This window comes from Ambystoma mexicanum, chromosome 1p, assembly GCF_040938575.1.
Source record: "Ambystoma mexicanum isolate Mex_15411 chromosome 1p, UKY_AmexF1_1, whole genome shotgun sequence".
Lineage (NCBI taxonomy): Eukaryota > Metazoa > Chordata > Amphibia > Caudata > Ambystomatidae > Ambystoma > Ambystoma mexicanum.
The window spans coordinates 1,290,069,381-1,290,092,253 of NC_090921.1; the positions used below are offsets into that span (position 1 = coordinate 1,290,069,381).

General features: G+C 45.2%; 1 protein-coding gene across 7 annotated transcripts in view; it reads right to left on the reverse strand.

Moving 5' to 3' along the window:
- Positions 1-22,873, reverse strand: part of POLD1 (DNA polymerase delta 1, catalytic subunit) — a 1,263,933-nt gene that overhangs the window by 1,043,574 nt on the left and 197,486 nt on the right. For all 7 annotated transcript variants that reach the window (XM_069605393.1, XM_069605349.1, XM_069605354.1 and 4 more), the window contains one exon: positions 5,981-6,121. In XM_069605393.1, coding sequence (XP_069461494.1) covers positions 5,981-6,121 — 141 coding nt within the window. The remainder of the gene's footprint in view (positions 1-5,980; positions 6,122-22,873) is intronic.

Here is a 22,873-nt window from a genome sequence, read left to right on the forward strand (position 1 = left end):
ATTGATGCCAGAGATTAAGATTAATTCTAAACCTTCCATCCATCACCTCTTCATTTCCTTAGTGGGTATGGCTTCAGGCTGGCTTCGCAGCCCTGACAAACGCACTGTTTTGTGTACAACTCCGCCATAGAGTAGGAGAGCACCAGGTAAGGCATTTTAATGTTCTGTGCCATCCCTTTGCTCACTGCTCCAAGCAAACATTTACTAATGGCATAAACACAGTGTGGGTGCACTGTTGGGGAAAGGGCTGAGAAGGCAGGTGGGGAAGGGGCATTTTCCCATTTAAATATTTCCCAGAAAAAAAAAGAAGGGGTTGGAAGGTGACGACTGTGGCATATACTCTGCCTACTGTGGTAAATTAGAAGGAGGCAGCAAAACAATTTGTCATTTTACCCTTCTTTATTAAATAATAAGCACAAATATGTTACTCTCTCTAATCTATGGGGTTCCCCGCCTAAACAAACTAAGGTGCTTGTCGTCTGTAGTAAAGTCAAAAGTAAATAGCCTGTCCTCCATCCAATTCTAAGCTATTCCGTCCCTACAACTATGCAAAAACAACAAAAATCCAGGAAAATCACTCCCTTCTCCTGGAAAGGCTTCTTCAGCTTCTGAACAACAAAACTCTACGAGAATGACTCCCTTCTCCTAGAAGTTCTTCCTTGGTTTTAATATGTAATTCCAAGATATTGTTCAACAATATCTTTAAAGCAACTGATGTAGTTCCTGTACAGGACGTTTCCCAGTCTCTCTTTCCCCTAATTGCTTTCTGGTTAGGCCTTTCTTCTTTAGCCTTGTGATCGATAGGAATCCTGGACAAAAGTCTCCAATGTCTCTGAAAGCTCTTCTCTCTCTTGTTTCACTATGGAGAATGACTCCCTCTTTGTATCCTTCTTATTCTTAATGTTATTCTATTTCTTCACTTCCTTGTGTGTTAGACAATGAGTATCATATTCCTGCTCCTTCTGACTCAATGTCTTCTATGTCGTCCTCCTTAAGCTCTAGCCACTTATTGGGACGACTAGGATGAGTCCCACAGTACCCATTACTTTCCCTAACTTCGGTTTGAATACTGGGACGAGTAGGCTGCATCGAAGAGTATTCGCTACTCTTCTGAACTTCTGTTCCGACTACTGGGACGAGAAGGCTGTGTCCCAGAGTATTTGTTACTCTTCTCAACTTCTGACACAGTTCTGTGACACGTAGGATGGCCGCACTCTATTGCTGTGATCCCTCCTAGGTCTCCCGCCATCCCAGTTATCTGTTTCACAGGTTTGGCGTTGCGGGCCTCTTCTCAGGAGCGGGACTTCCCACGACCTCCGAAAGACTTGCTTTCTCGTTCCGTTAGCATCTTCATCTACCCACGGCTTTGCAGTTTCCGGGCTTCAGTGGTCTCGGTGCAGTTGTATGACCCTCCGGTCCACCCCTCCAAGGTCACGTCCCCTATGACAGACAAATTACCTTGACTTATGGACCACTTTGTATATAAGTACACTATATTTTCTATTGTGTAGATAAGAGGTAAACTGTATGATATCTCACAGTAATATTGATGAGTAATCCATCTGTAAATAGGATGTTATGATAATGCTGTGCAACTAAGCTGTACGTTTTCTCTTGCAATGCGCCCTGATACCTATGGGTCTGGAGCGCAATACAAGTAATAATAACAAACACTGCTCTTCTTGGGCTTTCCTTCCCCTCTGCTCGACAACCTCAGTCTCTTTCGAGGTCTCGGGCCAGCAGCACCTTCTTCCTGACCGGCAGATGTTTGGTCATTCCCACAGCCCAGCCACAACTTTGCTGGTCTGAAGCTCCCAGCCTCCTTTCCTGTCTGACTCTAGGAGTCCTTCCTCGGTTTTATCACAGGTTGCTGGGTCATTCCCAGTGGAGGGTTGTAGTCCCTCCACTTTCTCTGATGCATGTTCTGCATCTTCAGTTCACTCTTCTTCGTCATAGCATTAGGAGCATTCACTATCACTCTTCTCCCACTTCTCTTCTTCAGAGCACTCATGGAGGGTTGGTTTTCGAAAGCAACCTTGCATTCTGTATGATAACACACAGTGGTCTGACTTCCTGGTCTTGTTGTGATGTTAGAGAAAGAAACATTAGGGAGTTCCTCTATGCAACAGGAGTCCATGTCCCTCGGGGGGAGGAGGGGGGAATCTCTCCCTGTGAGATCTGGCTTACCGTCAACCCTACAGGGATTTGTGCGTAGCAGGCTCACCTCCCTAGCCTCACACAGAAAGGCTCCTCCCTGGGAATAAGTGACTGAATCCTGCAATTCCTCACACTACTGTGAAGAATCCTATGGACCCCTCACTAAAACCCAGCCTAAAGTCTCATACCAGGGGGGCAGGGAGATGCAGACACTTCCTGATCCTCACCTTGGGGGTGGTGTACTGTGAAAGGATCACCTGGAAGGAGACAGGGCCCAGGGTGGTGAGGTGGTCCGGTGGGATGAGACGCAGTATTTGTCCTCTGAAAGTAAGTGCCTTTCTGGATTGCCAAAACAGGTAATGGTTTATTGTCATTAAATGGTCGCCGACCCACAAAATCTGTGATCCGGGGTACAAGGTCTGTTAAATCTGAGCAAGCCTTATTAACAGAAAGATCTTTCAAGGTATCTCAGGATAAACACCCTCCTTACTCCCTTTTTCATGCCGCCTTTGGAGCTATAGAAAATGCCTTAAATCTAATATGTTCCTCTGTAACAACCTATTATAACAGCTCATCTTTAAATGAGTTGAAGGGAAATAAATCCACCCTTAAAAGTAACTCAATAGTTAAAGAGCTAACTTTGTTGAAGGGGACTAAAAGTTCCATAATCCCATAAGTACTGGGACGAGGAAGAGGGCGGAAGAGGCATGATGTAGCAGCAGTCAGGCAATTACGCCCAAAGGCCCACACTTGAAGGAACATGGGAGGCATAAAAGGCACCCTCATGTGCAGGTAATTGGAAGGAGAGGAAGGAGCTGGAACTTTGACTGGAATACGAGCTGTAGCAGAAGGAAGAAGGCACAAGGCTGGCAAACCAAGCAGAAGTGGGAGAACAAGAGGGACACCGGAACATGGAGACAGCAGATTTCACCTGCTTGTTCTGAGAGGGTCCTGTTTCTCCCAAACTCTGAAGTGCAGAGGCTGCGCAGCGGAAGACATGCAGCAGAGTTGTCTTTCCCCCATGTGAGCCTGATTGCTGTGGTTGCCGTGCAGTGAACGTGCTGGAGTACGAGGCGAGGAGCAGTTGTCAAGCCGCGGGTCTTAGGAGCAAGAGGTGCGCCAGAAAAGTGTGGCCGGAGTGAAGACACAGCTACAGAGGAAGGGTGTGGGTCCCTAAGAAGCCAGAAGCAGTAGAAGTTGTGGCAGAAGTCGGGGAAGCAGTGCGACCCGCAGAGTAAGTTAAAGCCGGTGAGTGTAGTACGGCATTCTAATACCTTACACAAGCAATCAAGAGTATCCAGTGCCCTATTCACTTGCGTATCGTTTAAAGCAAGTCGAAGATGTTTGTTTAAATACCTGAACAATGGAAATGTAGCACTCGCCTATAATCTGAAAGTCCTTTTACTAGCGTAGAAAGCAAACGCTGATTAAATCCATTGTTCAAACTTTAAAAGACTTACTATCTGAAGGAGTGGTCGCATGTCACTAATTACGAAAAGTGAACAGTGCGAAGACCATTACCGAATACCTAACCTTGATCACACAATTGTTGAAACCTTTAACTTGTGAAAACTACATCAAGGAATGGTCATGTGTACCTAATTGTGATTCCCAAAGGAGGACTGAACTCTATACTTCACTTTCACTCGGGAATACAATTCAATACCAATCCTTAAACTTTAAGAACTACATTAAGAAGTGATTGTGTGTGCCTGATTGTGATTTCTAAAGAAAAACTGAACTCTAGTCTTTACTCTAACATGGCAATACCTTTCATATACAAGAACAAGTGTAAATACTATTGAAGAGAACAAGCATTGCCAAAGCCAAGTGTCACCCCATATTAACAGTGAAACCAGCCTTTCTCAAGAGTTAAAAAAGCAACCTAATGGTTCCTTTAAAGTTAATAATAGATCAATTGGCCCGAGATACAAGTGTGCAAGTTACCTGAAGCTGAGAGAGTGGCACCAAGGTTTCTATGTAATTATTTTTGCTGATAACTGGCAGGAAGGTGCAGGGGAAGGGAAACTGGCTGCTTGTAAAGAATATTTTGAAGTTGACCCAACCTGTAGTGCCAGAGACTGTGGCAAACAGACAAGAGAGGCAAAGAGGCAGCCCCCGTTTTGAAGAGAGTTATTCAGAGAAAAAGTGGAAGAGTGCCTTGCCTACTTTAAAAGTGTGCATATATCTTGTTGAATCCTGTCTAGAAGTACAAATCACTGAAGCTGTGGTAGTAGGCCAAAGTACTGAACCTGTGGTGGTATATCTGGTTGTCAATAGATGCAACATTGTAGTAGTTTAAACAAAGTGGAATACTGTGAGACAAAGGCGGCTGTGAAGTTGTTGAAGTGAAAGCAGCTGCACTGAGGAGTCATCCTGACAAATATACCATTGTGAACTATGAGAAAATACTAACTATTAACCAAGAACTGTGTATCGCAGACATTTGTGGATATTGAATTTCTTTTGAATGTGGCAAGTCACCTTGAAGAGGAGACAAAGCATTGTGGCTGGGATTACCATTAGTGCCATTTGATGGAGGTGGAAAGTGGATATTTCACCGTGGAGAAGAGATCTGCTATCATTGGAACTTTGGTTAACAAACTACTACTCTGACTTCGAAACATCAAAAACTTATTTGAGAAATTTCTTTCCTTGGTTGAACATTGGCAGAATTAACTTTGAATCCTGGGGAAGGGAAATTACCCAGGATATTAGAAGGTTATTCAGAAACTGAATGTTATTCCCCTTACTCTGTTACTCTCCTCCCAGATCACCACAGCATCTGAAGGCACAGCTCTTTGCTACAATCTCCAAGCACACAAACACTACTCCTCCATTCACCTACACACCGTTACTTATCCTTCTTGTTTGTACATACCGGTCCCAGGTATCAAAATAACGATTTGCTGAGCAGGAGCCTAAAGCGGCTGCTGGGTATAGGGCATCATTTAGTAAACAGGAACAACCTGGAAATGGCGTGGGGAGGGGGGGGGAGTATAGGTTTGAGGGGCTAGTACATAGTATGCCACTTATGACCCATTATGCTTTAAATGTCTTTGAGATGTGTCCCAACGCTCAGCTATAGACATTGCCAGAAACACACACTTAATGTCACATATGTACGTTTCTTTGGCAGCAGGAGTTACAAGTAGCTCCTGGTGGTTGTTTGTGTCAAGCTAACCAGGAGCTTCAAAGGTACAGCCAGGAGCTAAATAGCTCCCAGAGATTTTAAACACTGTCCACCCCACTCTTGCCTCTGATTAGTCTTACCGGGCATATGCTCTGTCTCACTGCCTCTCACCAATCTTTATGTTTAGATACGTTCCCACCTGTCCTCCCTTCTAATTTCACCACCGATTCAGTTTGTGTGGGCACCTTTCTGCCCCAAGCTCACGCCACTGTGAAGGCACACTACTACATCTCCAATGCATCATCAATCTGGGATATCAAAAACTCTGAAACTCAATTGGCGCTCACCTACCTGCCAAGACCGATCACATGCCCAAACACCCTGCTATTCCTTCCTAGTGTGAGAATGCATTTACCATCCCTTTTGTCTCACTGATCAGAAGGAAGACGCTCCATTTTCCCCTCTCCAGTGTCTCACTAGTGTGCTACTGTGCACAATGTGCTCCTTTCTCAGTTACCCATGCCCTTTTTATCATCAATTTGAATGGGCAAATGCACATCACCTTTCCCCCCAGTCCTGTCGGTCTCTTCTCACTTCTTGAAGGCCCTTACCCTGCTCTTTTCACCACCTAGCCTTCTTCCCTGTATCTTGCCAGTTTTTAGAGGCACACACCCTGTCTCCATCTCTTACCAGTCTGAGCGGGCACATAGAAGTAGGGAGCAAAGCCATGGACGTGGCAGCAGATGCTATTTCCTTCCATTGTAATTCCAAACATCCGGATAATCGGAACTGGTCCGTGAGTGGCACCAAGCATCCCGGTAACATGATTACCTGCAAAAACAAGGTAGAAAGTGTTAACTCATTCTAGAGCACTTTTAAATCAGAACTAACAATACCCTTAGAATCGATACTTTTTTTGAACTGCATGATATTCCTGCCTGTAGACATCATTTTGTTTCTGAAAAGACATCTGTTATGTGGATGACCTACTCTAGAACCCTGTCGCTTTCGAATGGTGATGGGCAGCTGCAAAAAAAGGGACAGGCCAGCAATTAGGTGCAATACCAAAAAGGGTGCTGTGATGAATCCTACGGATCCCTCACTAAACCACTGCCTAGAGTCTCCTCCAAGGGGGCCAGGGAAAGGCAGACGCTTCCTGATCCTGGTGGTGTACTACAGGAGGATAACCTGGGAGGAGACAAGGCCTGGGCCACTGTGGAGATCCAGTGGTATGAGACAGTATTTAGCCTTGAAAGGAAAGAACCTTTTAAAGGTGCCAATACATGCTATGGCTTATTGTCGTTATGATGCATCAGAACCACATATTAAGCCTCTGGGTTTGGGTAACACTGGTATGACATATTTACATACCCCAAGGAAAGAAAGATCGTTTGAGACTTCCAAGATTAAAAATCCCCCTTACTCCCAAAGGTACAGTGAAAGGAAACCTATAAATATTGGCTTAAACAAACTGCCAACCTCTTTTCAAGTAAACTTTAAATGCTTCCTCTTTAGATGGATTTAAGAAAACTAAATATGCATTTAAAAATAAGAAGTTAACAAGAACACCTAATTTTGTTGTGTAGGACTACAAATTCCATAATCCCCTAAGTACTGGGATGAGGAAGAGGGCTGAAGAGCAATGTTGCAGTAGGAGTCAGCCTAGTAAGCTTAATGACCCACACCTTAGGGAAGCAAAGAGGCTTAAAATGCCCCCTGTAGGGCATTAGATGGAGCTGTGAAGTCAGTGGTTGCAGCAGAAGCAATGCATGGTGTTGGCAATCCAAGAAGAAGTGGGTGAACAGAAGTGACGCCGGGACTTTAACCAAGCAGATTCCAACTGTTTCCCCAAAGTCTGGAGTGCAGAGGTTGTGCAGCGGAAGGCGTGAAGGAAGACTGCTTTTCCCGATGTGAACATGATTGCAGAGATTGCGTAGCAGGGAACGTGCCAGAGACCGTGGCTGAAAGGAGTTATGCCGCCGAAGGTCCCAGGAGCAAGAGAAGCTCCTTAATGGTGTGGCAGGACCAAAGACACCTTTAATGAAGAAGGGTGTGACTCCAAAAGAAGCCGGAAGCAGCCCAAGCACTGCAGCACGCAAAAGGAACAAGACAGAAGCCGTTGAGTGTTAGCAAGTGTTCTGATCCCTTGCGCAGACAAAGGTAGGCAATTGTATCCAGCAGAATCACTTGAGTTGGAGTGAAAGCTATTTTAGCACAACCGTTGATTGCTGAATAATGGGAAGTATGAGAAGTAGCACTCGCTTATGAGTGAACCTTAATTTATTTACTCACATAAGAAAAAAAAAAGTCCTGAAACACATTCATTCAATATTCAAACCTTTTAAAACAGATGAGACTGGCTGCCTATACATAAAAGTGACTAAGGTAAAGGTGAAACTACGAATCAATTATAAAGCAGTCGAAGAACAAAAGTAAAACTGAAGTGACTGCACATTAACTTGGAAACTATTGAGAGCAAGAATTGCCCAAGCCAAGAGTGAAGCAAGTGTTGCTCCAGTCAAGAGTGAATCAAATCTTTCCCAAAGTCAAAGAGTGGTGCAAGCATTGTGCTAGGCCAAAAAGGATACAAACATTGCCCAAACCAAAAGTGTGCAAGCATTGCCTAAAGCCAAAAGAGACTGGCAACATGGTCTATTGTTAAACTACTCTGTTTGGCAGGAAGCAAAGAAGCAAATGCAAGTTTGGGAAAAGGGAAGCTTGTTGCTTGGGACTGTTCTCTGAAAGTCAATATTACTCCCATTACCAAAGCCAAGAAGAGCAAGGGTAGAATGACATCCTTCTTAAGGGCATTTTGGTGGTTGTTGTTACAAACAAGAGTGGCAAGGAGGCAGAACTTCTAGAAAGTGAATTGTCAGAAGAAGAGTGCCTTGCTTACTTGAAGGTGTTGAGGTGCCGTGAAGTAAATTTTGTCTTTTCTGAAAAGTTGTTCAAAGTTCCAAGGAAACACACGGCTGAAGTTGTGGTAATACATTGCATTGTCAGTAGATTTAAAATTTCAGAAGTACAGTTGATTGTGAAAAACTATGGAGCAGGCGAGTAAACCATGGTGGATTTTACAGAAGTTAACCTGATATGAGTGTTATTCAGTTAAAAGCATAAGTGCTGTGAAGTCATCCTGACAAAGATATAAACTGTGACTTATAGTATTATACAGAGACTTAAGTGCTGCCAAAAGCTGTGGTTCTTTTACCTTACCAGAAATTGTGTTACATTGAATCAGACAAGGAACTGCAATTCTTCTTTGACATTTATAAAATTGTTTCAAAACATCTTGACCTGGAATATCCCTGATGCTATTTAACGAAGTGGAAAATCATTGTTCATGGAAGAGGATAAGCTTTTCTGTTGGTTGAACATTGGTTTACAGAGTTTTCTTTTACACAGTGAAGGAGCCAAGAACCAAACAAACTTTATTGTGAACCCGGAATTCCTTGCTTCTTTTTGTTGAACATTTGAACTGAAGCTAACTTGAAACCTGAGGAAGGGGGTCTTGCCAAAGTTACTAAGAAAGACTGAATATACAAGAAGTACAATTCCTAACATTTTTGTGAATTGCCATATATTTTCTTTGTATATTTTATGTATAGGTGTAAGGGCCAGATATCCCCTGTTAGAGTGTTTCCTTTAGTTTTGGATAGGCTGGGAAATCCTTGTCAGAGTATGGAGTGTGAGGTGTTTTTTGAAACTTATAATTTAATAAAATGGCACAATTTGAGAAATCATCCATGAATTGGCCACCTCCCATTTCTGACCCCTCACAGTGCACATACACAATGTGCCCATTATTTATTTCATTGTTGGGTGGTCAGGACAGGGTGCACAGAGCAGTCTTTTTGAAAGGTTGAACTGCGATGGTGGAGATTAAGGAGACTAATAGCATTATGAAGGGGCCAGGAGATTGTTAGGAAGAATTCTCGTAAAAGTGCTAATTCCCTTCACCTTAGAGACTCCCAGCAACTTTGCTGGATTTTGAGGACTTGATTGTTTTACCTGGGTAGAGTTTGAGCCTTTTTTCCTCCCACTCATGTATTTTGATGTGTGTTTTACTCTTGCGTTCTTTGATTATGGAGTTTTAGATAACTCCATAGGCATCATCTTTTCATGTGTGTTACACAGCACCCTCATTGCAGTGACACAGGTAAGCTTTTTAGGCTGACCCAAGGTTTAAATACCTTCTCTGGGATAAACTACTGTTTCCCAGAGAATGTAAAGTTAAATTGACTTTACTAGTCTTTTTAAATTCCTAGACCCAGCACACACTATCTTACAATAGAGTGCTGGAGGGGTTACCTAGTATCCCCTATGTCTAGAAACTCATGTAGCAGTCAAATGCTACCCTTTCCTATCGAAATGGCTGGTGGCAGTGGTTTAACAACGAACTACCATGATTTTTCCCGACCACGAACACTGGTAGCTAAAAATCGCAGGAGTCTTGTTTTACAAGATGGCGCCTTAAGCCCCTTTGTTTAAACAGGTCCCGGTCTTCTTTTTTCGCCATTTCTTTTTGGAAAGGTCCTTCTAGTGTTTGTCTCTGCGCGCCAAGGGCATTGTTTCTATGCCTTTGGCAGGCTTCAGGACTGAAGACCGCCTCTGGCGTCCGAGTGTCTGGAGTGGGCAGGAAGTGAGGTAGGTGCCCCGAAACTCCCTGTGCTTAGTCTCCTAGGAGACCCAAATGCACTCTGGCGTGATTGGCTGGCTGACTGTCCGGCAAGGACAGCCACCCTGCTGGGTGAGTGGCAGCTAGGCTGGAATGAAAGGGAGAAAACTGTTTAAAAGGCGAGTCTCTTGGCTTGGAAGGCAGAGTCCACCACTGGAACAAAAGAACCAAAGGCGAGCTGGAAGAGGACGGCTGCTGCAACTACTGGACCGTTGGTTTGCCCAGGGGGAGCCCTGCTGCAGGTCCGAATCGCCACGTTCATCTCGACAGAGAAGCCCCTTCAAGGACGACTTCTTCCTTTGAGTTCGTAGGACCAATCAACTCGTAAGCCACCTGGACACCATTTTCGGAGCTGGTTAGGATTAACCAGGGAGAAGGACACCAGCGTGTGTGCTTGAAGGAACAGCAACCGGAATCGAAGATTTGCCAATTTGCCAGCTTTGTGACCAGTCCCCGTGCAGTGCACGAGTCCCCTGACGTCCTCCCTCTTGTCACCACGACTGAGGCCCAGGAACAGCGAGATCTGCAGGAACTGCCAGGAACTGCCAGGAACAGGATACTTCAGCTGCATCTTTTTCTTCGGTACTGTGAAAACCTGACTGAGAGAACTTACCTCTCTCCACAAAGGTTCGTGAAACTTTGCCAACTTGCAGGCCTAGTCAGCTTGTGACCTGACATACAAACCTTTCTTCCGTGAACTACTTCTAAGAACCGTGGCAAAGACTTTTCCGTTTTAAATACCAAAACCGTTTTTGCTTATACAAGACCCTAGCCCATTGACTTTGTATTTGTATTTGTTTTATTTGTTAAGCGCACCGTCAGGCCCGGAGGCATCAGGGCGCAATTTAGGACATGGTTACATAACGAGCATTCATATATTCAAAATTAGATACAGTGCAAAGTATTCAGAACATACAGAAATCTACATCATTTACAGAGTAGAGATTAGAGCAGGCGTTTTACTGGGACAGGGCTCCCAGGTACATACGAAATCCGAGTTTCAAGGCTGATTGAAGAGCCAGGATTTCGTTTTGGACTTGAAGGCACTAAAGCATTCTTCTGATCTGATGGTGAGGGGGAGGGAATTCCAAAGCTTGGAAGCTAAGACGGGGAAGCTTGATCCAACCGCTTTTTGTAATTTGAACCTAGGGATGGTTTAACAGTGGGTCTGGGCGGTTCTTTGAGGGCGGGCAGGCGCGTGGCAGGATAGCCGGCTGCAGAGATACGGGGGGGCTTGGTTAGCTAGGCATTTGTGGTTAAGGCCCAAGGCTTTCAGTGCAATTCTCTGTTTGACCTGTAGCCAGTGTAGATTGGATCTAGATTCCGAGATGTGGTGGTTTCGCGGGATGTTTAGGGCCGCTCTAATGGCATTGTTCTGGGAGATTTGCAATTTGTTCAGATTCTCTTGGCTGGTTCCTAGGTAGAGGGCGCTACCATTGTCGATTTTAGCCATGATGAGGGTTCTGGCCAGTGTGACTGAATTTGCGGTGGTCAGAAATGGCCTGCAGGCTGCAATGAGTTTGCAGGTGTATGCCGAGGCAGATCTGACTGCATTTGTTTGTTGGGAAAGGGATAAGGTGGCGTCAAGGTAGACGCCTAAGGTTTTAGTGTCTTTCGAAACTTGGATGGTGTTGCCATCAATGACAAACGATTGGTATGCCGGCACAAGTTTACCAAGGCGTTGCATGGTACCCAAGATGAGGAGCTCAGTCTTGTCATCATTGAGGCATAACTGGTGTTGTGCCATCTAGACTTGGATGACCATGTAGACGTCATTCAGGGCCTTGGTGTCAGCCAAGTAGTCACCAGTGATGGGAATGAGTATCTGGTGTTGTCAGCGTAATTCATATAAGAGACACTCAAATAGTCAAGTACATCAAAGAGTGGTTTTGTAAAAACATTATAGAGTGTTGGCGACACGCAAGAGCCCTGGGGGACGCCGTAGAATAGGGGAAGGACCTGCAGACGCAGATTGAGAAAAGACCTGCATAGATCTATTACTCAAGAATGAGTTGATCCAGGCCGTAGATGATGGAGAGAAATGGGCAGCAGAGTGAAGATGCTTGCATAAGATTTGGTGGTTGACCAAATCGAATGCCGCAGAGAGGTCAAGTAAAAATAACAGGGCAGGTTTGCCATTGTCCTTTAAGACTTCAATTTGAGTTTTTAAGTCTAGTAAAGCTGTCTGTTCCGTGTCTGGGGTGGAAGCCAGATTGTCTAAGACCTAGAAGATTATTGGCTTCCAGGTACTCTTGGATTTGCAGGTATGCTGCGCGGCCTAGGATTTTTAGCAGGAACGGGACAGTAGTAATAGGTCTGTAGTTGGTGGGTATGCTAGGGTCAAGGGAGGGTTTTTTGAGCAAGGGGATCACCCATGCGTCCTTAAGGTTGTCAGGGACAGTTCCTGTTTTAAAGGAGGCAGTGATGAAGGAAGTGATAAATGGGGCCAAATCGTTGGCAGATTCCTTAATGATTGGTGCAGGGAAGGGATCACCCTGGCAGTTGGAGTGTTTGATCCTCAGGATAATGTTTTCCACCTCTGCAGTGGTGAGGGATGAGAAGGCGAACCGTTTGAGATTGGGCAAGTCAGGGGAAAGGGCCCCAGCTAGGGTGGGAGGGCGATTGTCCAGTTTCAGGGTGTCTTGTTTAGCTATGATTTTAGCTTGAATCGTGGTGATTTTATTCAGTAACGCTGCCTGAATGTTAGCACACCATTTGCTATCTTTAATGCAAGTGTCGGGAGGGGTAACGGGAGTTTCGAGCACTTTTAGGATTTTAAAGAGTTCCTTAGAATTGGAGTCAGCTTGCAAGATGCGATTATTAAGGGACTATTTTTTCGCCTCTATAATGGCTGCTTTGTAGATGAGCGATGCCAAGAAAATAATGTCTTTGTGCGCGTCAGAAGGGTGACTTTTCCAACGATTTTTGGCACAGCGTTTGATTTTGCGGAGTACTCTTAACTGTGGAGTGAACCAAGAGTTAAGGTGTAGGTGTGCCCGTGGTTTGGCCTTCCTCAGTTTAATGGGGGCAATAGAGTCTATAGCTGTGAGCATGCTGCAGTTATAGATGTCAGCTAGGGTGGTGGGGTCATTGCAGGAGTCAGTGGCCGCTTTAAGCGAAGGGAGCAGCAGAGGGAGAAGTTTCTCCTTGGTTATATCCTTTTTATTTTTGGTCGGGAGAGCAGGCACTATCAAGGTTGGGATACGGGGGGAATCTTCAATATTAAAAGTGATGATGTGGTGGTCTGACCATAAGCAAGGGGTATTGGCCAGGACGTTGATATTGCAGTTAGCGCTGGCTAGCCAGTCTGGGGTCCTACCTTAAGAGTGCGTGGGCTCTTGGATGTGCAAGGTGAAAGAGTTTGAAAGGGCGATTTCCAAGTCTAGTGCAATGGGATCTTGGGGGTCGCCAAGTCCCAGGTTGAGGTCTCCAAGGATGATAATTTGTGAGTTAGTTTTTGCATTATCAAGGAGGAGGGTAGAAATTTCTCCGACAAAGGAGGGTGCAGGGCCTGGGGGCCTGTAGATTAGGTGGAGGGTGGCTGTTTGATTAGGTGTAAGAGCGAGTTTGACTGAAAAGTTCAGCGGACTCGAGTTTGGTGTTGGTCGATACTCTTAAATCCAGAGTGGTTTTGTGGATGATGGCTAGGCCACCACCTCTGGTGCGGGAAGCAGAGGTGCGGTCACATCTCATGATGCCGAAGCCGGGTGGTAGGGCAAGGGACAAGGAGGGACCGGATGCAGCATGAAGCCAGGTTTCAGCTATGGCAATGAAGTCAAGATCTGAAGAGGTTTTAAGGTCTGCTAAATCTAGAGCATGCGCTGAGAGGGATCTGGCGTTGATGAGGGCGCCCTTGATAATCAGCAATTTTGCCTCTGTAGAGGGGGGTTTGCCATTGAAAGGTGCAATGGGTGAGCACGGTGGTGTGTGTCATGTTTGCTTGGGGAAGTTACTACAGGTGGGGCGTATGCGGAATCTGGTGCTTAATCTTTTGTTTCTGAGAAATAAGGAACACGGTTGATTCGGAGTGGGTTTACTAGCGAAGTGTTCCAGCCAGAGGGCTGGGTCATTAAAGTATGGGTTAATGTCAGTGTTGAGGTGCTGGAGGCCTAAGGTAGGTGTCAGAGTCCATTGGGGGGGTCGCCATGTGCAGGGCCGGGGGGGCAAGGCTGTGGAGCGATAAGGTGTCTGATGGCTGAAGGTGTGTCGGCCGTGCCGGACGTGTGCGTAGCTGGGTGATAATTGCTGCTTCAGAGGGCAGAATGTGGTACAGTATACTTTGGCCTACCTATTGCATTGAATCAACTCCTTTGGTGAACTCAAACTATTTGCACTGTTTTAGAGTAACTGTAATATTCGTTTTGTTAACTTATGCCTTTTTGCTCCTACTTCACTGCTATTTGGCTCCTACTTCAAGGAAGCTAAACTGCTTAGTATTCAGTATTGTAGTAGAATTTGTGTGCGATATTGGTTGCCCTATTTAGTGAATGCTTTATAAATGATTGTGTAATAAATTAAGAAGTGTTTTACCAAGAAACCTTGAGTATAAGTGTATCTGAATACTTGTCATTGTAGACCTTTGTGTAACACCCTTACAAGCTCACATTCCCTCTTGAGATAAGCCTGGCTGCTCAGCTCGCTACCAAACACTGTGTGGTACAGACTTATATCAAAGGTTGGTTTTGCTTACACCTGTAGTCCTAGTTGTGTGTAGTGGTCCCAGGGGGTACTCCATACACACTTTGCCTAACAAGGATCAGGAAGAGTGGTATCATGGAGCAATGCATACTTTCATTTTATACCTGTAGAATATATTCTGTAGTTTCTGGTAACTGTAATCTGTGGAAGGCATTTGATTGTAAAGAGTTATAAGTTATAATAGTCAATGTTAGCTCTAGGGATCAACCCATTTCCGATTAAAGTAATCCAGGTTACATAGAAACATAACTGTGCTAGAGTCAGAGGAGTCAAGGCAGGGCACTTAACAGTCTTCACATATTCCTCAAAAGGGCTATCTGGTCCCAACACCATTCAATCAAAAGCTGCTCAGATGACCATCTACAGAATGTCTCAGAGGGGCTGATTTTGAACAGTGTTAAGGTCCCGTCAGTACTGTTGTCAGGGTAAGAAAAGGCGGTTTCAATAGTTCTGGGAAGAAAGGGGATTCATACAACCAACGGGAGAGTCACCAAAATTAGGGGAGCAAAAAAGATGTGCAAAGGATTCTTTTCCATTGGAGGGGTAGTCCTTAAGGTGGAAAATTAAGAATGCCTGGGACTCTGGTTACGACTGCTTGGCAGAATGTCATCATTGGAGTCAGGCAACCTAACATTTTTGGTCATCTGAACATTGCTAGTTTCATTGAGTTTTCAACTTTTCTTTTGTGGCCAGATTGACTTCTATTGAAATCCCCTTACCACCCCAACCTTTTTCTCGTGTGCTGCGCTTAGTAGCCCATATGATCACGAGGGCAAGGATGCCTTTAAAGCACCCAATGTCGGTCCCAGAATGATTCCCTCACCCTTAAAGTGTGGTATGAAGTAGCCTGATAGCAACTGTGATTTAGTTTGGCAGCACCAGGGTTGCAGTCACATTTTGCACATTATGGGCCAATGCACCTATATGGTAGACTTTGGAGTACTAAAGCATTTTTATTTTTTATTTTATAGAGTTTTAGCCCTGATCCCACCATTTTGCCTTGGGCCATCCCTCCGTCTATGTGCACCATGAGGAGTGGTTTAAGACATAGGAAAATCCGGAGTCAACAAAGTTTACATCTGCTTTAGTTTAAACTGGTTGAGACTAGTACTCTCGACATCCCAATCTACATCCGGAGTGGATGGACAGTGTCTTTAGTGCTTTTTAAGGTACGTCTGATGGGTTGGCCACCAAAACCGGTGTGTGTTCGCTTGCAAATTAATATTCTACTGGTGGGAGACCCTGTGCATTCCTCAGAGACCAGTACCAAATTTCATGTAAAACGGATGAAGATGGGCTGGTGCCGAGGACCCTGTTGTGGCCAAACTGGCTCGCCTTGGCTCCTTTGTTCCTTGCTCTCTCTGCTAGTGGAATCCCACAATGGTTTCTTCCTTAGCTTCCTGCTGTCGTCCTAGCTAGCCTGGTCCTAGCTGACCGGATTGCCTGTTCCTTTGTGAGACATTTCTGGCCACTACCTGCTTGCCAAATCCTGTTGGCTCAAGTGGCTTATGGTGGGAGTCTTCCATGCCTGGAAGTTTAGCAGCTTGCAGCTGCTCTTCCTCCGCTCGCAGCATGGGATGTACTGAGTCACTGCCTGTCACTGGCCCCATCATGGGACTATTTCTTGCCGTTTGGATGCCCCTTCCTCTCCCCTCCCCCTCCGCCGAACTGAAACAATGGCCAGGTTCTTCAGTCTCCATCGCTGTGAATGCAGATGCTTCTGCCCTATGGGTCGTCCTCTCAGGTGTCCCATTTGTTTTTCTTTTCAGTCATCTGAAGCCGTACCAGGTTGTTGGTTCAAAGTCGTACAACTCTTGAGTCCCCAAGCACAGCTAGCCAGACCTACACCGGACACCAAACTCACCTGTGCAGCGGCTATGCCTGGGCCGATTTTTATAGAGACAGCGCATTCACTACGGTTCCTGGGGCCTAAGGGGCTGATCACATAGTGGGTTTTGTATCCCCGGGGTCTCCTGTGTCTAAGGAGTAGTGGGATTTTTAGGTCCCGCCCATTTACCACCATTTCCTGTAGCTTGGAATGTGCTTTGTAATCTCTATACAACCACTCTCTTCCTGACTGGTCTGGTAGCAAACCCTGGGATGGGGCTCTTCTTGGGGGGTCTCCTCAAATGTCGAGATTGGGATATAACTTACCTGAATTTTTCAATAACAGTGGCAGACCTATGTGATTTTGCCCCACTGATGCCTATGGGAGAACATTTGTAAACTCGTTATAAATCCTAAGCGACTGAAGTAGCCCTAAGGACTATGGTACTTGCCTTCACACAGACATTTTTACAGGGTCCCCCATTAGGCGCTGGAATTTTTAGGACAGACTGGGATTTTAGAATGTACCAGTGATTTATCATAGGTTTTAAAACAATAAATCACTGCATGTTAACTCTGACTAGAAAGTAAAAGTATTACAGTGACCACCACTAGTCCTTACAGTGTTTGTGAAGCTGAACTGGGACCTACTTGGGCCCAGTACTGTAATTCAAATTTTACCGCCTATTATTGTGTTGGCTCTTAGGGCATGTTTATTTACATGTTCCAACCTCTTTCTGAGCTTCTTTTTTGCATTTACACAGGCCTAGTACTCACCAGTGAGATTAGTATCTTGTACTGTATGTCCCGGAGAATCAATGCCACATTTTTTTGTATATACTACTGAATTTCGTTACATGTTCCCAAGTACGTATCTCATTGTGTTTTTAAAGATGGAGCAAAATAAAGAAATACATACATTTTTACTGTGCATTTCACGCGGTGTATTTGTATTGTCTATGTGTCTGAGATTTAATTGTTCTTAAGTACAAGCCCATCCCTGGAAACAGTGAAGACTGACTGCTCTACTACTATACCAATGGAATGTGCGTTTTCGATGTACACCCGCTTCTCCGACTTAGGATAGATCTCTTTACACTCCTTATCAGAGGGCTGTGGAAAACCTCCCTAAAAATGACATCCTACATGAGAGAAAAACCATGCCATATTGAAACAGCAAGTAAGTTAGGCTCTGCCATTCAATAAGCAGTGTGGGGGATCAAGTGTTCAAACAACGTTTTTATTTCTCGATTTCATTTAAACTTTTATACAGCGCTGGCCCAGTACAAAAGGAGGTGATGAACAAAAAGTTACAAAGTTTTCAGAATAGGATAGGAAGATTACGATAGACCAAGGAGAGCAGTGGAGGTTGTCTGGCTGATTAAGGTGCAGGCAAAGAGGTAGGATTTCAGGCTTTTGCAGAAGTTGTTGATGGAAGAAGCAGTATGGATCTGGGATGGGAGGACATTCGGGGTTCCGACTGCGATTGTATGAAGGCTTTTTTGTGTGTCGATTAGATTGCAGAGTGAGATGTGTGGCAGATTTTGGGTGGGCTTGTCTGGCATTTGTGTGAGTAATGGGTTTCAGTTTGTTGTGATGGTAGGATGGGGATTTGAGATAGATGGCTTTGTATACACGACAGAGTCCTTTGAAAGCAATCCTCTAGAGCATTTCCCGTTGTTTTAACAAAGTAAATTACTTGGTTACAATCACTTTGAGATTTATATGGTATACATTATTCACCATAATTGTATTTCTGATGGTTGTATCTGTTAGATTCACATGCTTTGCATAGGCCGACATCTAGTGGAAGCTGCAGAAAAGTTTGAAAAGCGACATCGACAGGGCGGGACTGTAATACTAGCCCTAGTGTGGCGTAGCCTGTATCCATGATCCCTTACGCATCAAGGTCCCCCAGATGATTTGTTTCTGATAAGAGGGAGTCTATGTTGCGAGCATGAAGTGTAGGTAGAGACCATGAGGTTTGAAAGATTCATGCTTCTTTCCCAAGCACCTCCTACTCCATGAGGGGAGGAAGGGCGGGCGCATGTGAATCTAAGCAGATACAAGCATCAGAAATACGATTACAGTGAGTAATGCATCCCTTCTGAGGCTTCTGGATCTGCTTAGAACCACATGCTTTACATAGATTTGGTTTTTTTAACTGTCTTTATTGCCATTCTAACAACAACAAACGGCAACAACCGTCCCCTCACTCCCCCCCCCCCCCCCAATTACCCACAGGAAATAAAACACCCCACTATGTGTGACAAGACGAAAATTACTAGAACTACAGAATGGCATTGGCAAGCACTACATTAATCTATCGCATATGTCGAACAGTAGTTCAGAGGTCCCAGGTACTGTATGTGGGAGGATCGAGACAAGTTGACACCCACATAACACACATCATCCCCAGCACCACCGCCATCACCCGCCTTCCCACTACTTTAGTCAGGTACAGTCCTGGCATCCAGACACCCCAGAGATGAAGAACATAGGACCGTTTCTTGTGGCAAAGGGGGTCCAGCATCCCCGGCTTTCGGTTGATTGAGCAAATACAGCGTATACGCGTCCCACATATGTCTATCGCCCCAGCGATTCCCTTGCAGAGCCTCACCCATCTTGACTCCATATCATTACAATACAGAATGTCTTCTGCCCATTGAGTAATTTTAGGCCCGCCCTTCCTGCCCCACCCCAAGGCCACTCTCTGTTTTGCCAAAATCAGAAGGAGACCAATCAACCTCCTGATCGTCTTGGGTATCTGCTTAGTGTACCCCAGCAGAGCCAACACCAGGTCTGGAGCTATACGTTCCCCTACAATCTCACCAACTACCGCAAAGACCTGCTCCCAGTATTGCTGCAGCCCCGCACACTCCCATGCCACATGGAGAAAATCCGCTGCGGCATGCCCACATCTAATACAGGCACCCGTGCGCTGAGAAAAGTACTCCTTGAGTTGGGCCGGTGAATAATAATACTGATGTAAAAACTTAAAGTATCAATTTAAATCTAGCACAGACCGCCCCCTCCTTGTCATCTCACAGCAGTATCCCCATATGGCCACCAACATCTCCCTGCCCAAAGTCTGCAGGGACGTTGCCACCACCAATCTGTTGGTCAAAGCCATCGCATACAGTACCGACGTTACGTGCTGCCCCACACCCCCCCGTATCATCTTGTCGAGCATATCCGCCACGCCGGGTTGTTCAGGGAAAGATGGGAGCAGTCGCTTCAGCGTCACCCGCAATCTATGATATAGGAACATATCCAACGCGGTCATGAGCCCACGCTCCCTCAGCTGATCAGATGTTATATTTCAGCAAGGTTAGTGTACTCACTCCTCTTTATACCACTAACACTTTTTTATAAACGAAGATCATACACTGAATAGTCTTTTTTCCATTACCCCACAGCGTCCATGTTATGAATAGTACTGTGCAATTGGAACAGTGAAAGTCTATACCCTGAAGATGGTTCTATGAACCGAAACGCGTTGGTTACCTTTTTGTCATCAAACAAGAAGGGACTTTTTGCTGGAAACTAATGTGGATTAGTGCTATTGATTATAGCTTTATGAAGTGACTCACTTTCAGAAACCTGTGACTGTTACACACAATGCCAGTTGTTGTAAGGCATTCTCCATAGTCGAAAAAGGTTCTGTGTATTACATGAAAATATATGTTCTCTATGAGCGAATAGAGGACGCTGTGTAAATGTGTAAATTTGACTATCACTTCTAATAACCTGTTGGATTTAAAAGACTAAAATCCAAGGGTTACCTCTATAATCTGTGCTCTGATTTATTTTGCTTATACACTGCTCACTAATGTTTTTAAAAATCATGTTTTTTGATAATGAACTCCCCTCCCGAACAGGTGCAATCAATTTGTCCCAAGAGACAATTTTACACTTTACTAGCCTAGTTGGGCCTCGCGCCACAATTGCTTTAGCCTATGTGTGTTTTTACACTTTACTAGCCTAGTTGGGCCTCGCGCCTCAATTGCATTTAGCCTATGTGTGTTTTTACACTTTACTAGCCTAGTTGGGCCTCGCGCCACAATTGCATTTAGCCTATGCGTGCTTTCACATTTGACCAATCTAGTTGGGCCTCGCGCCACAATTGCATTTAGCCTATGTGTGTTTTTACAATTTACTAGCCTAGTTGGGCCTCGCGCCACAATTGCATTTAGCCTTTGTGTGCTTTCACATTTGACCAGTCTAGTTGGGCCTCGCGCCACAATTGCACTTGTGCTTTTCTTGCATTGCCTAGCTTAGAAGGGTTCCAACCATAACTAGCATCTGCTAGGCATAGCACTGAAGCTCCCTCTACACACATTAAAACTACCACTTAGATGTCAGCACGACCTCCAGTATAGTCTTACAATGACTTCTGCCTATCTGACTATATTAAGCTGCTAAGCTGCAACTATTCTGATTCTAACCTCATTTGCTGAAATTGCATTCAGACTGCCTGCAAATCTGTTCTGCATAGAACTGCACTTGAATTACTGCATTTTCATCTTGTGTGAATATGCTGATCCTAATGTCACCTGCTAAGTGGCACCAGATTGCCTGATTGACTTCCAACTGTATATCCATGCACTCCAGCCAATTTGCCTCATCTTGAATCCAGCAGCCTATCCATGCTTTCTAGACAAACTGCCATACCTCAATGCTAGTACTCTGGTACTGTGGCCAATCTACGCGGCCTTAATCTAGGCGTCATTCATATTTTAGCCAACTTACACCACCTCCACCTAGTTGCCGACCCAGGCACTGCAGCTATCCTGCCATATCTGTCCTACCTCCCAGGTGTTATTCAACGTATTATCAGTAACTCTGCCCTACACTTCTAACCCAGGCCGCCCCCGCCATCACAGCCCTATCAACTACCCTTATCTAGGGGCTACATAGACCATCCCAACCACGTGTGGCCACCTTAATTCAGGTATTATTTAGCGCTTCATAACACTCTCGACCCCACCATTTAGCATGTGTCTACTCACCTCTATCTTGCCTGCTTACTTCCTGTTCTTCACACTTCCGACCAAGATGGCTCCACACCTACCCAACATGCCAGCCCTACCTAGGCCTAACAACCAAGTACCATACCTAGATTTAAACGACTTTCAGGTACTGCTACCTTCCAGTCACCCTCGCACCACTACAGAAAGGAACTTAGGACTTAGAGCTAGACTAGCCAAAATCCATGAACCCCCTGCCCGCTCACTGCCCACTACACAAAACTCTAGAACGTTGCCACCGCGACCAATTACCTCCATACAAACCAGTAACCCACTACAAACCCTTCAGAACCCCCGCAACCAGGGTACCCCTAAACCTACACAAGACAAGTGCCATACTACTACTTCAAAAACATAGCCACTACTTCTAAAAACATAGTTAGCCCTAATATCAAGGGAGCCTTGATCAATGCTAGATCGCTAGTAGCTCATGCTACAGAAATTGCAGACTTAATCCTCACTGAAGACCTTGACTTCCTCGCCATCACTGAGACTTGGCTACACCCAGCAGCAGGCCCTATGCTTATTTTGGCAGTCCCAGATAACTATTCTATCCTGAGACAAGACCGCCCTAATTCTAGAGGAGGTGGTGTCGCCTTTATCCATAAGTACAGTCTCACCATGAGACTAGCTACTTCGACCTATGCCCTCTCTTGCGAATCACTAGCAGTCAAAATACCACTCACTAACTCCCAAACTCTTAACATTACTTGATCTACCGCCCGCCAGGCCCCATTGGCACCTTCGATGAAGACCTTAACTCCATCCTATCCAGCAACCTCAAAAGCTCCACTCAAGTTCTCACCTTAGGAGACTTTAACCTGGGCTACAATGACCTTGAAGACCATCCCGCTAGCACCATAGCTAATACTCTTACTGAATTAGGCTTTGTGCAAAGATGTATGACACCCACGCATACGAAAGGTAGAACACTTGACTGGGTGGCCGACCACAACTGCCTAGCGAACATCACAAATATCTCACCCCAAGCCTGGACTGACCACCACTTGGTATCATTCATGCTCTCCACCGACAGACCTCCACCCCCGCCTACCATTAAGGCCCCACCCACTCTCACTAGAAACAAGAAGAACATGACAGTAGAAAGACTTATCCCTAACCTACTCCCCACACTCAACTCACTTCCTGATAACCTGGACCCTGAGTCCTTGGTTGAAGAATTTAACAAGATTATGGCCACCTCACTGGACCGCATCGCCCCCGTTAAACTGAGATCCAGTAAACCGAAAACGCACCTTAACAAATGGTACACACCATTCCTCAAAAAACTAAGACAGCAAAAAAGAAACTGCGAGGCCATCTGGAAAAAATCCCCCTCAGTCTCTAACA